At 29.6% G+C, this 12,873-nt stretch overlaps 1 protein-coding gene across 3 annotated transcripts; it reads right to left on the bottom strand.

Annotated features, from left to right (window-relative positions):
* On the bottom strand, nucleotides 4,289–7,599 carry LOC109327323 (2-hydroxy-6-oxononadienedioate/2-hydroxy-6-oxononatrienedioate hydrolase 1). Of its 3 annotated transcripts, none has more exons than XM_019560414.1 (5): nucleotides 7,194–7,598; nucleotides 6,668–6,985; nucleotides 4,861–4,956; nucleotides 4,674–4,741; nucleotides 4,289–4,467 (listed from the first exon to the last, which is right to left on the bottom strand). In XM_019560414.1, the coding sequence occupies exons 1-5, from the start codon at nucleotides 7,485–7,487 to the stop codon at nucleotides 4,347–4,349; spliced, it is 897 nt and encodes a 298-aa protein (XP_019415959.1). In that variant the 5' UTR covers nucleotides 7,488–7,598; the 3' UTR covers nucleotides 4,289–4,346. The 3 variants fall into 3 exon arrangements, with proteins under 3 accessions (XP_019415959.1, XP_019415961.1, XP_019415960.1); XM_019560416.1 differs by having other exon boundaries at nucleotides 4,363–4,458; nucleotides 4,670–4,741; nucleotides 7,194–7,597; XM_019560415.1 differs by having other exon boundaries at nucleotides 4,422–4,512; nucleotides 4,651–4,741; nucleotides 7,194–7,599.

Genomic DNA, 12,873 nt, shown 5'->3' with positions numbered 1-12,873 from the left:
ATTTTAGTCCTTGGTCAAACTTCGTTAGTTTTTTTGTTGCTATTTAGTCCGTCGTAGATACTCTCGAATCTCATTCCTTATTTATTGACCAAGTCCAACCTAGACTCTTAGCTGTTTCATTCATGTGTTCAGTGGATATCATTTAGGATGATTGATTATTCTATGGACATATAAATATAGATATGTTGTAAATTTGAAGTCATCGTAAAAATAAATTAAAAGGAAAGAAAGAAGATGTGTTTTTTTGGGTAAGGAATTAATTTTTTCATAGGCTTATGGTTGTCCTCTCAACAAGTATCACTCTGAAGAATCGAACTTTAAACCTTAGAGATCAAGTAAGGCTTACACTACTAAGTAAAGAAATGTGTTTGATGGAAAGAAAATAGAGATTTAATAAATAAAAAAAGAAAGAGTGGCCGAAAGCTGGTAAGAGTTGCTGTTTCATGTTCCCTTCCATTGGGTCAAAGTTTTGTTTACAAAAAGACACCGCCACCCACAGGCCTCATCAATACCACTTTTTCTCCTTTTATTTATTTATATATATCTTCTTGGAATAATAAACACTCTATCTCTATCCCTATCTATAACTTCAATACACTTATGGATTTAATTTATATGGAAAAAAAAATATTGTAAAAATTTTATACATTATTACTATATCATTAATCATTTATGTGTAATTACGACGATTATGTAATACAAATGAATGATATACTGATTGTATAGTTATTTATGTGTAGTACATAAAGTATTATGGATAATCGTGTACAAGTACAACACTGCCCCCACTCCAGTGCGTTTTTTGCCTCTCTCTCCGCCTGCCACTTTCTACTCCTACATCTAAATTTCACTCAACCTATGTGTTTGACAGATTGGCACATTTCTACAAACAAAATGTATATAAAATACTAATTGGCTGAATAATAGGATACCCATATGCACATATATTGTAATATATTTAAGATTAGACATTAGAGTGATGAGATTTGTGTAATCTTACCTATTCAGAAAAAACCTATTTCTTTATTTTCTCTCAACAAACATATCCATCATAAAAAACAAAATAACTTTCCAACTTTGGAATAAAATTGGCAGTCAAAAGAAAAGGGAAGAGAGTATAGACAAGAAATAACAAATATGAGTGGTTGAAGATGCTAGTTGCCACTTTCAGTTGCCTTCACTTTTGACCCTCTAATGCTTCTTTCACACATTTGAATGCAGAATTTGGTTTTACATTATGTGAAATTTGATTCAAGAATCGCTTAATAAATTACAGTTTTTTATTACTTCAACTTGATATCTAGTATTTTCATCTAATATTATGAAGAATTTTCCCTTGGATATATAAATTTGTTATCTTTTAGTTTTTCTTTCCTATAGTAGATTGTATGACAACAATTTTGATTATTTGTATTGTAAAAGAAATATAGAATCACTAAACATTCAAAAGGATATGGATAATAGATTAAAAAATATGTATGCAATAAAAAAATTAAACAATACATGTTTACCATTTTCATTGCTTATTTTCAACTTTAAGAATGGAGGCTAAGAATATATATAATCTGAGTTCAAACTTCAAACCAATGGATAAAAAACAAAGGATAAATCAGAATTCAGACCAATGAGGAAAAGAATGTCAGACCGTAAAAGTTGGAAAAAAACAAAAAATACTTTTAACTTCAAAACTAGGAAAATAAAAGTACAATAAGATTCCCACATAACAAAGGAAAATAAAAAGAGAGAATAACAATGTAAGTTAGAAAATATATTATGTATCCCCTTAGGATGAAAGACAAACAAATTAGTGTTCTAAAACGATATTAGACATACAATGCGTGTGTAAACTATTAGCTGATAATAACATTACAAAATAAAACAGAAGAAAAGATGTAGAACTTCAAACTTCGATAACTAAAACAAAATTAATTGCAAAAGAGTTGGCTTTTACCTAATCGTTAAATAAGTGGTCAAGCTTAACACAGAAACAGAACTCTTGTCTTGTCTCCGGCATCTACAGATCAAGAATTGATTGTGTCTTTAATATATTGATTTATTTTATCTTTAAATAAGTTGTTTGTAGTCAAGTACTAGTTGTTATTAAAAAAGCAAGTAAAAATAGCTAAGTGGAAGGTACATGTCGATCGTTATATATATGTTGTCGCATTGTTTGTATTATTCTATGTGTTATGCACTTGTGATTGGTCAGAGAAAATATATTTAAGTTAAAATTTAATTATAAAATATTTTTCTAATCAATCACAAGCCCATAATATATAGAGTGTCACAAACTATGGGACAGCAGATGTGATCCTGTATATGTTAAGTGAGTATGAGCCTGATTGGAACAAGTTAATGATTGTCCTTACCCCACCATAAATGTTGGTCGGGTCATTTTTTGAACTCAAGACTCGGCCTTAGACCTGAAACTAACCCAACTCTTAAATATTGATTGGGTCAGCCTTTAAACCTAACCCGATCCTAAACTCGACTAAATATCATATATACTCATTTTAAATAAAGTTTTCTCAATATTATTTATTATTATGAATATAAAATTTGATATATAAAATGATATATGTATATATATTTTTAATCATGTATATATGATCAAAATAAATAATCAATAATATTTTCGACCAAAAAATATTATTACTTTGTAAATATTTGAATATATACACATACAAATATAATGAGTGAGTGATTATGAGACGAATTGAACTGTGTCATGTTTGGTCCTATCGGACCCTAAATATTATCTAGATCTAATTTTTGACCCAAACTCGGTCATAGACCTAATAAGACCTAACCCTATTCAAACTCAATCATAATCAAACTGTACAAGGTAAGCAAGTAGGGTCGGGGTCTTGCTTACCCTAATAGATGTCATATACACTTATCGGTTGGTAAATTAATAATTGTATTCCTTGGCCCAAGTACGAAACCCACCACTAACAGAAAAACCCATCACCGAATAACTGTGGAGTAAAATGTATAGCAGGGCCCAAAATAACATCACAGCTTATACTAATTGGAAAATAATATATTATCTAAAATGACTAAAGATCCTGATTGAAGAAAATAATACATTATGAAAGTGAATCTTTTTTTGACAATTAATCACAAATACTACACCTCTCGTAATGGTTCCATATGACTCGACCAACATCGTCTCTGGTTAGTAAATGATACCCGTGAATGAAACAACAACAAAACACAAATGCTAGAGGAAGAGTAAGATTATTCTTTCTATATTTTTTTAATTGTGTAATTTGAAGAAATCTTGTGTTCCTATTTATTTACGTGGTTCAGAACTCAAAAGTTTAAAAAAGGTATTAAATAATATTTCTCAATTTTATTTTTTTCTTCCTATTTTAATGATCAATATTTATATAAGCAGAAAAATAAATTAATGATTATAAAGGGAAAGGAGAGAAGTTGAATGTTATGCCATAAAATTTTTTTGCACGTGTATACGTTAGATGTAAAATTTAGATGGCAAATATTCCTTTTTCGAATCATGCCATAAACCATTTATGTTGTATGATTTGTGGGGCTTTCAAAGCACTAGTTATGTTATCTATATTTTATATTTTAAGGGTTTGTTTGTAAGTTGATTTTTGAAAGTTGGGGAAGAAAAATAAAGACTTTAAAGTCATAAAATATATTTATAAGATAAGTTTCAAGCTTTCTCTTTCTATTCTCCCATCTCTAAAAATCAACTGACAAATACAGTCTAAAAGAAAATGTATGAAATGAATAAGATTTCAAGCTTTAAATAATTGCTTGAAAATTTTATGACCATCAAATGAATAATATGGATTAAAAATGAAAAGAAGTAATTAGATAAAAGAAGTACCCAAAAAAAATGAAGAGCATCTCCACAATATCATTAATCACATTTTAATAGACTAGAATAAATCTTGGCCTTATTATTCTTGCTTACTTACTGATCAAATTTAAAATTACCAATTATATTAAACAATTGTATGTGGATTAAGATGCATTATTCTCATTTTCTTAAATATTAGTATAATTTTCAAAACTATATAACTTAAAATGGATTTTCAATTTTTCACTGATTAATCTTCTTAATATAAGATACACTCTAAAACATTTTGATGTAAAATATTTTATATTTTCTATGCAACATTTAATCATTTCTATTTTTCGTTGTGATTGAGACTGTTAATCAATGAATAATATTAAATTCGGATAAGATGATCTTGATGTTATAATATTTTTAATATAGATCCTGTGAAACACCCATAATGAATAAATCTAAGTAAAAGAAGCATCATGTGAATAAAAGAAATATAACAGGTTTATTGCGTGTATATATAAATTCAAGTAGTCCTGTGTAAGAAATTTAGGATGATGTTGTTGAATTCTGCTGGCTTTTCAATCTGAGGCACATGCGATGCGTTCTTTATCAATTCCAATTTTACCTTATTATTACTGATTACCCTGCAATAATTACTTTATTCATGTTAGTGGAACGTGTTCTAATAAGGGAGAAAAAGATGTATACAATGTTACTGCATCATCCTCAAACTTTACAAAAAAAAGTAATCCAAATGAATGATAAAAATATGCTGATTATATATATATCTTTATAGTGTGAGTGCATAGATTTATCACTCCTATTAATATTGAAGAAGTTAGATACATACTCTTTCAGTTCATGAGCCTTATGCACAGGAAATATCTGGTCATTCTCCCCCCAGATTATCAGAACCTCCTGAATAAGAAGATTATGAATAAATCATTATATAATAATACTTATGAGATCCAATATTTAATTTTATACTCAGTATATAATTGTAGGGGTATGCATGTAAGTATGAATTATTCGCCTACTTGTTGAAGAGGTGTAATGATTGAAGTGTCATCCCTTCCTAGGGATAACCCATGTAGAAGCTCCATCTTTTCCTTCCTGTTTTCTGAGTATAATTTCTGCATAAAGGTCATAAAATTAACTTGTATTAGATTTCTCATCTTATTATTATATTCTCTCTTAATTTTCAATTAGACTTACGGTTGCATATCTGCAAGTATCCACAAATAATACATGTAAGAATCAGGTATGGGTCCATGTTTTGAACTTATGAGTAACTGAGATTCGAGATTTTTGAGTTCCGCTATTGCATGGGTCTAGGTAATTAGGCATCCATACATGTTGGTACCCTGACCCGCCCTTCCTAAATATATATATATATATTAACATAATTGTAATATCTTGTTAAACATAATTGTAATTTTATATTGTTAATTCATAATTATAATATCATATTAATTCATAAATGTGACTGTTATGTTGTTAAATAATGATGTTCTATGGTTAACGAGTGTGATGTGATGTTATATTATTAATTCATATATATAATATAATATTAATTAAACATTTATTACTAAATCAATTTTACATATAATGTTAAGTAGTGACTTTATTTTTTTTTATGTTTTTGATAAAATAAGTTATGTTTAATAGTCAATTTAAATTCTCTTTAAAATTTTAATTATATTTAATAGTTTGTTCTCTTGTTAATTATCTAAATAACATATAAGATTTAAAGAAACAAACATACAATTATATAAATTTTTCATAATTATTTTTAATATTTTTGAATTTATAATTACCCATTGATACCAACATTGATCTAGGGTGGATCTTAGTTTAAAAATGAAACAATAAGATGGTTTGGTAATGCACTACGTGGACCATTCAAACTCATGGTCATCTCTAATTAGACTTGTTGTATCCCACGTATGCAGTAGTTCAAGGTTAGTGTTGGCAAGTATATGCAATTGTATGCAACAAGGTGGAGGAAATTGTTTATTTGTTTCTCAAATGCATAGTCACTCAAATAGATATTATATATGAAAATTTATATATGTGTGTGTGGTCCTTTTTTCCCAACGACTAGACATGTGACACGGAACGTGTAGGATTTTCAATGCTGGTTGGTTTCATTAGATAAGTGATGGGACGAAAATCTTTACTTTATTGCTCTAGATCTCACTATTAATTTCAATAACATGGAAATGGTGCAGAAAGCCTATACCGTATGCCCCATGCACTATTATTTATTGATATGCACCAAGAGTGTGTCTCAACTACCGATCAGAAAACAGAAAGTAATCATTTTCAAAGTATAAAGATATCCAATCAAGTTTTGCATATCTCAAACAATAATTGATTTATAATACCCATAATAGTAACAGAATAGCTATTTTGTAACATGTATTATGAGTTAGATGTGACTTTGACCTAACAGGCCAATAAAAATATGATAAATAATAAATAACATCAATTAAAAAATTAAATATTTATTAATTTTTTTGTTTTTATTTCTATATCATTAATCTATTATAGTTTAGAACAATAGATTCTTTAATATGTGGTGAGTTGCCAAAATAATCTGCTCAAGGGTTCCCCCTTATGTGTCCCAAATGGACTATTAGGTTCAGCTTATATGAAGCCAAACCAAATGATTTAGAGTATATTGGAGTTTAATTTTTGTTCTCAAAATCTATCTATTTATCGAGTTTACTTGGACTGACTTAATGTGTCAATTATACTAATAATATTGTTTTCCACATAATCAAAAAATTGAAGATAAACTAAAGCATAAAAAAAGAAAGAGTAAAAAAAAGTTGAACTTACATTCAAGAAATCTTTCAAGAAAAAATCAGGGATATAGAAACGCATGGAAGAGACAGACAAAGCCATCAATTTGCGCAAATGTTGAGGAGTAGAAGGCAACATGAGATCCTCAATCTTATCCATTTCAGCTCTTTCCAACAACGCCACGTTATCACTCTTTCTCATGTTAACACCTGAACTTGCTATCACCACTTTCTCTACCCTTTCTTCTCCCAACATCGTAGCTAAATGATATGCTACAAACCCACCATAGCTTGTTCCCACCACGTCAAACTTTTTCACTTCTAACTTCTCCATAAGCTTCACCACACAAACTGCCTGAAAAAACATTAATAATTCTTAGACAACAAATGTGATCACATCTATTATGTATAATAATGTTGTCAAATTCTAATGTTCAATATACACCGACAGTGTAATGAGGTTTTTATACTGTCAACAAATCATTCATTACTGACTCTCAAACAAAAGTAATACAAATAAATGGTGGGTAATGTAACTCATGTTCAAATAGTGAAAGCCGTGCCTGAAAATTCTCGCTTCTCTCGCTAGACTTTGTTGTGGACTGGCCAAAGAAGATTAGGTCGGGGACATAGACGTTGAAGTGAGTGGAGAAGAATTGAACTTGTTGACGCCATTGCCATATAGCCATAGGACCAAACCCATGGATAAGAACTAGGGAAGGTTTTTGGGTTTTGGATATTTCTGTGGGACCCCAGTAGTGGAGGGTGGTTTTATCATCTAGGTCAATGGATTGAGAGGAGAGTCCGGCCGCCCTGAAGCAACGGCGGAGGAAGCCGCTGTAAAGAGAGGTGAACATGTTAATTGGTTGTTTGTGACGTTGTGGAATGGAAGGGGAAGAAGATTGAAGAAAAGAATAAGGATGTGTTTTGATTATAGTAAGGGAAAGACACAACTTGGTAGGAGAAGCTCATAAAGATTCTCTAGTGTAAAATAATTATTGGTACACTATGGGTCCTACATATTACAAGTACATGTTACGTTCACAAGAATCACAACAATGTGGCATGGCATTAATTAACTAGTAAAAATATTTTAATTATCTTTCTTTTTTTTTTGGTCAATAATATTCCTACTTTTTGACAATAAACTAATCTATTTTAGGATATATGTTATTTCATATGAATTAAATTCTTGATATTTGGTTATTCTGAAATCTAATGAAATCTTATAAGCTGGACCAAAACATGTTATCTAAACCAACAAAAAAACGAAGAAAAACTTGTCATTCTTGATCTGTTTCTTACTTTCGTGTAACTATCCATCTACCATCATATAATTTTATCTTTACAATTAAACAAGCTGAGTTACACATATATAATAATAAGCTTATCCTCCCTCTTGTTATAAAACACGATTTTATAGATGTTAATGATATTTTACATCTATTGTTTTTTCCTCCTATTTATCATTTCTTTATTATTAAGAAACAACAAGTTACGTGGATTATCCAAAGAGACTTTTGCCGATAAAGTTATAACATTATTAACTACTCTAATTATATGTATAATTCAATAAAAAGTATATTATAGTAAGATTATAATTAAGATCAGATGAACTAAAAAACAATGAAGACATTTTTATTCGGAACACACATTAGATGCATATATTAACATATCCTTTTTCATGTACACAACATGATCGAACTTTGATTTGTATCATACTTATAAAAAACTTAATTCATAAATTATACTAGCCTGGTTGGTAAGATATCATTAATTTATTAATTCTTTGTATAGAATGTGAGGAAAGATGTATAGTAAGAAAATGATGGAATGTACTTGTAACATGAATATATGGTGGCGGTAAAAGAGTTGAGACAATAAATGGAGAACAAAATTAGTTTGACGGTGGAGTGTTGAATTAAGGTGGGTGGGTGGGTTGGTCTATAATTGGTTTCTTTGTAATTGTAGGGGGTGATGATGACCCACTCTAGAAACCCCTCACCAAACTTCTTTCATTTATTATTCTACTTTATAAATGTGCTTGCTTTTTAGCAACTCTTATAAGGGTCAAGGAGATAAAAAAATAAAATTTTACATGTAGTCCTATGGGGATTTTGTAAATATTTCATTCAAGAAAGAGAATATTCAAGACAATTGGGACATTTTTTATAAATGGAATGTAGTTAATAGGTAAGTAGTAATAGATTTGTATTTTCAATGCTTTATTTCTTTTTTAGCCCTTTATGGATGAGAGAATGAAAATAAAAAACAATAACTTTATTAAAAGCGAAGTATTTAATACATTTAAAATAACAGGTTTATATTTTAAATGTATTATTTCTATATACAGCTTCATCTCTTTAGCTACTTGGACTGATGTTAAAAAATGTATGTTGACATATTATATTATTTATATTATAAGGAGAGATAACAAAAGGAAAGAGAAATATTTGAACCGGGATGTAATTTTAAACTCTGAATTCGAACTCTTGAGTACACCTTATATTTTATAACTTAGTGAATTGATTATGAAAGATCACTTTATATATTAGTATTATTGAGTTATAAAAATGGCCAGTTAGCATCACATTAATAGCCAGAAACTAAGGGTTCTATATGCATGATGGGTGCAGATTAGGGGGACGATTGCATCAATATGTTTACATTTACAATTAATAATTCGATTGAGAAAATGTCACATAAGATTTGCATGCTACAATATATGATCAAAGGTGTTTTATTAATCAGGTTCTGTAGCTTCATCATGTGTCATAGTTAGTTGTTAATTTTTTTAATTCAAATGACATCATTATTCATATATATTATTTTTTATGAGTTTAACATTCATGCATTTAGTAAAAAATTCTTACGTGTATACTTTTTTCTCCTCTTTTATTCAAGTTTTAATGATAATTATATATGGAAAAATAACAAGTGGAGACCAAAACAAATATACAGTAAAAACAATAATTAAAACATATAAAGTTCTGTTTGATATCCAAATCAATTATCTCCAGTAAAGGCTAAAATAAGCATGCTACAAATTGCAGTTACCATAAGTTTTTTTTATTGAATTATAACAAAAAATTTCAAGTATTCGATTAGCAATATTTGTTGGGATACATAGTCACAAACTCTGAAATCGATTAGTTCCTTATCTAGGAGGTGAGGAGATACTTTGATAGCACTGAATGCATTTCCCTCTATACCAAAAAACCAGAAATAAACTAAAAGTTTGGCCAGGTTTTATTGATTAGAAGAGGAAATATGATATTGTATTTTTTTTTACATTATTTAATTTAAAAGAAATAGAAATTTAAACTGTTAAAAATTAGTTTCACCATTTATGCCTAATATCATATCCTTTAATATTAGAGAGAATCTAAAACATAGATTATGGGTTTATCTTATGAATTATTAAAGATAAGGTCTATTTCCATCCCTATAGGCTAAATCATATTTCTCTAGATAGTGTCGACGCTTAACAGTGACACATTATTTATTTAATGCTCTTTTTGTTAACTAGTCACATTAGTTCTGACTTCTGGTGTGGTGCGAATATTCGAATAAACACCATTACCCCTCATGAAACTCAAAGTAATACAATACATGCCCTTCTCTTTCGTGTGGATTGGGCCTCTAGCTTCTACGGATTCTGCTTTAACAAACTCGAGACTGAACCGTTAACTTCATACTTTAATTAAAGAACTAATCTTTTTCGGAGTGTGTTGTTTTTCCTCTAAAAACTATCGTTCATATAATCGAACAATCTAATAAATCTTACACTATTAGACCACCACCTTATTGGTATATATATATATATATGTGTGTGAATTTATGATAAGATGATTAGAATATTGTTTATATGTGTGAATAAGAAGATGGAGAAGATAGGGAAGTCAACAATCAACTTCGCTCATCAGACTCCTTTTATCAAATTAGTTAATAAAATTCTGAAAATTCAAAATCAGTCCTAAAGTATTTTAAGTTGGGTTAAGTTAACCCTTTTTTGGTTTAATTAATCCTTTTAGGACAAATATTTGAGACAATAAAGTCTTTAAAATAACTAATCTTAACCCAATTCAAGAAACCAATTTAGAAATGTTCAAATCTTTAGAAACCAAATTAGTCATTTCCCATAACAATTGCTTACTCAAAAAACAACGACACTTGGCAGCACCGAGTGTGACTCCTTTCCGGGAGCACATCTGTTGTACCATAAAGTGTGTCAAAAAAGTTGACCTCTCTCTTTCTAACCGTAGCAGGAATTCTGCTAAAAATGGGATGGTGGAAGAATGATAATTTTTGATGTCTGGTAAATGTAATAAATGGTTGATGGTTGAAGAGGAACACGACATCGTGTACGTAAATATATACGTATCGTAATTCTTCATCTGAATCTATTCTATACCTTAACTTATACACCACCATTTTGAAACAAGTTAAATGACCACAAGTTTCAAATTGTTCTCAAAGGAGCCTGTTTGGATTTTAGTATTTCACAGTTTCTTCAGATATATACTTTCTGTTCCAATAATGAATCACCTAATCATTGAACTTCACTTCTTGCACTTGTTATGGGAAACTTAAAATCACCTAAACATGGCATGCAATGCAACCAACCCATGACTTTATAAGAGTTCCATTGACGTACCATAACATGCACGCATGCTTGCGTACTTGGATGGATAAAGTTGGGTAAGAACTATGCAAAGAGAGAGGAGAAATACTAGTAACACACTCATTATTCTACCCATTGTGATTTTCATACTAGTCCCACTAAAATACCTATGAACTGTTCCCATTCAAATAAAATCACTAGGAGAATGTGCACTTTTTTACTAAACCAATGTGTGGTATACATAAACTAATTTTTTTCTCTAGAAACTTGATGTGAGCTTGTGTAACAAATGAGTGAGTTTAACTACTTTAAAGTTTTTTCGAGTAAGAGTTTGGATAATAATATTTTAATTTATCTTATATTCTTTCTTGGCTCACCTCGATCTAAGTCTGAATCTGCCAATTCGATAGAATTGTTACCTACTACACATTAACGATTACACCAAAATAGTCCTAAAAAATAAATTACATGCAAAAATTTGAGGAGGCTTAACTAGCCTTATATTAAGGAGGCTCCACCCCTCCCCTTGCCGTTTGTTTGAACATTTCATTTCACCTACTTGAAGCCCTAATACCTCATTGTTTTGAAAACGACCTCTATTAATCAAAGCACGTTAAGTATTCATATAGATGGAGACCATGATCTGATCCCTTTGATTGATTCATTATTTATTAATTACTTGTTTTGTTGGCTATTCGATAGTTTTTTAGGGGAAGGTGTTCAAATTTGGTCACGTTTGAGAGTTTTATACTAATTTCGTTAGTGCTTGTAAGTTGAAACTTGCAACTGAAGTAGGTATTTTTTGTTTTGCACGGAAAACTATAATATTTGTTGTTTTAGAACAACACAGCATATTGGATAGTTACACTTTACAATCCTTGTAAGACTTGTGTACTCTTAAATCACATTTTTCCCAGTGTCCTTTTTTTTTAATAGCCCTTAAATTATAATAACCAGTGATCTCACTTAAACCATTTTTTCAAAGAACTCAGACTTATTTACGCTCTTCTCATATTTTTTATGAGATAGAGTTATTATATATCATTCTTATAATGTGATATGTCACTTGTTCAATCTCTGAACTAGTACCAAAATGCTGGCTGCTCCTTCATCATTTTATTTAATTAAAGATAATGTATTTTTCATGCTGACTAAAGTAGTGTTTTTACTTTTTACAATATTATATTGAGATATTTTAAGTCAAATAGGGATCATTGAACATTTTGAAAAGGGCAATTAAATTGTCAAAGAATGATGCAATGATTAATCTTTCTATAGCTTCCATTTTCCAAACAGCAGGTTAGAATTTTAGCATATTTTTCATAAGGGTAGAAGTGGTTGATAATTAGATATGGTTTGGTTCACCCTTTCTCTTTGACCTTCTTGGTAAAGCCCTCTTTTTTCTCTTCTCTTTTCAATAGCTTCAAAATATCCAAACACTTTGTATAGGCTGCTTCTGTAATCTATAGTCTTATGACTAAACAAAAAAGCCAAGGAGTTTGGTGGTTTTATTAGGATTCTATGAATTAATACCAATACCATAGTCAAACTCAACAAAGAAGGATAATGTAATAAGATTTTTTTTTCCAATTCTAGAAGCCATCCATGATAACCACATT

This window comes from Lupinus angustifolius, chromosome LG15 (assembly GCF_001865875.1).
Source record: "Lupinus angustifolius cultivar Tanjil chromosome LG15, LupAngTanjil_v1.0, whole genome shotgun sequence".
Classification (NCBI taxonomy): domain Eukaryota; kingdom Viridiplantae; phylum Streptophyta; class Magnoliopsida; order Fabales; family Fabaceae; genus Lupinus; species Lupinus angustifolius.
The sequence above is the reverse complement of the archived record's forward strand: the minus strand, read 5'-3'. Positions and strand labels throughout refer to the sequence as shown.

Bases quoted from the DNA above. Each gene is read 5' to 3' on its own strand.
- LOC109327323 (XM_019560414.1), bottom strand. From the start codon at position 7,487: ATGTTCACCTCTCTTTACAGCGGCTTCCTCCGCCGTTGCTTCAGGGCG. The intron at 4,957-6,667 runs GTAAGTTCAACT...ACCTTTATGCAG, and splicing joins TCTTGAAAGATTTCTTGAAT to AAATTATACTCAGAAAACAG. The intron at 4,468-4,673 runs GTATGTATCTAA...TAATTATTGCAG, and splicing joins AAGGCTCATGAACTGAAAGA to GGTAATCAGTAATAATAAGG.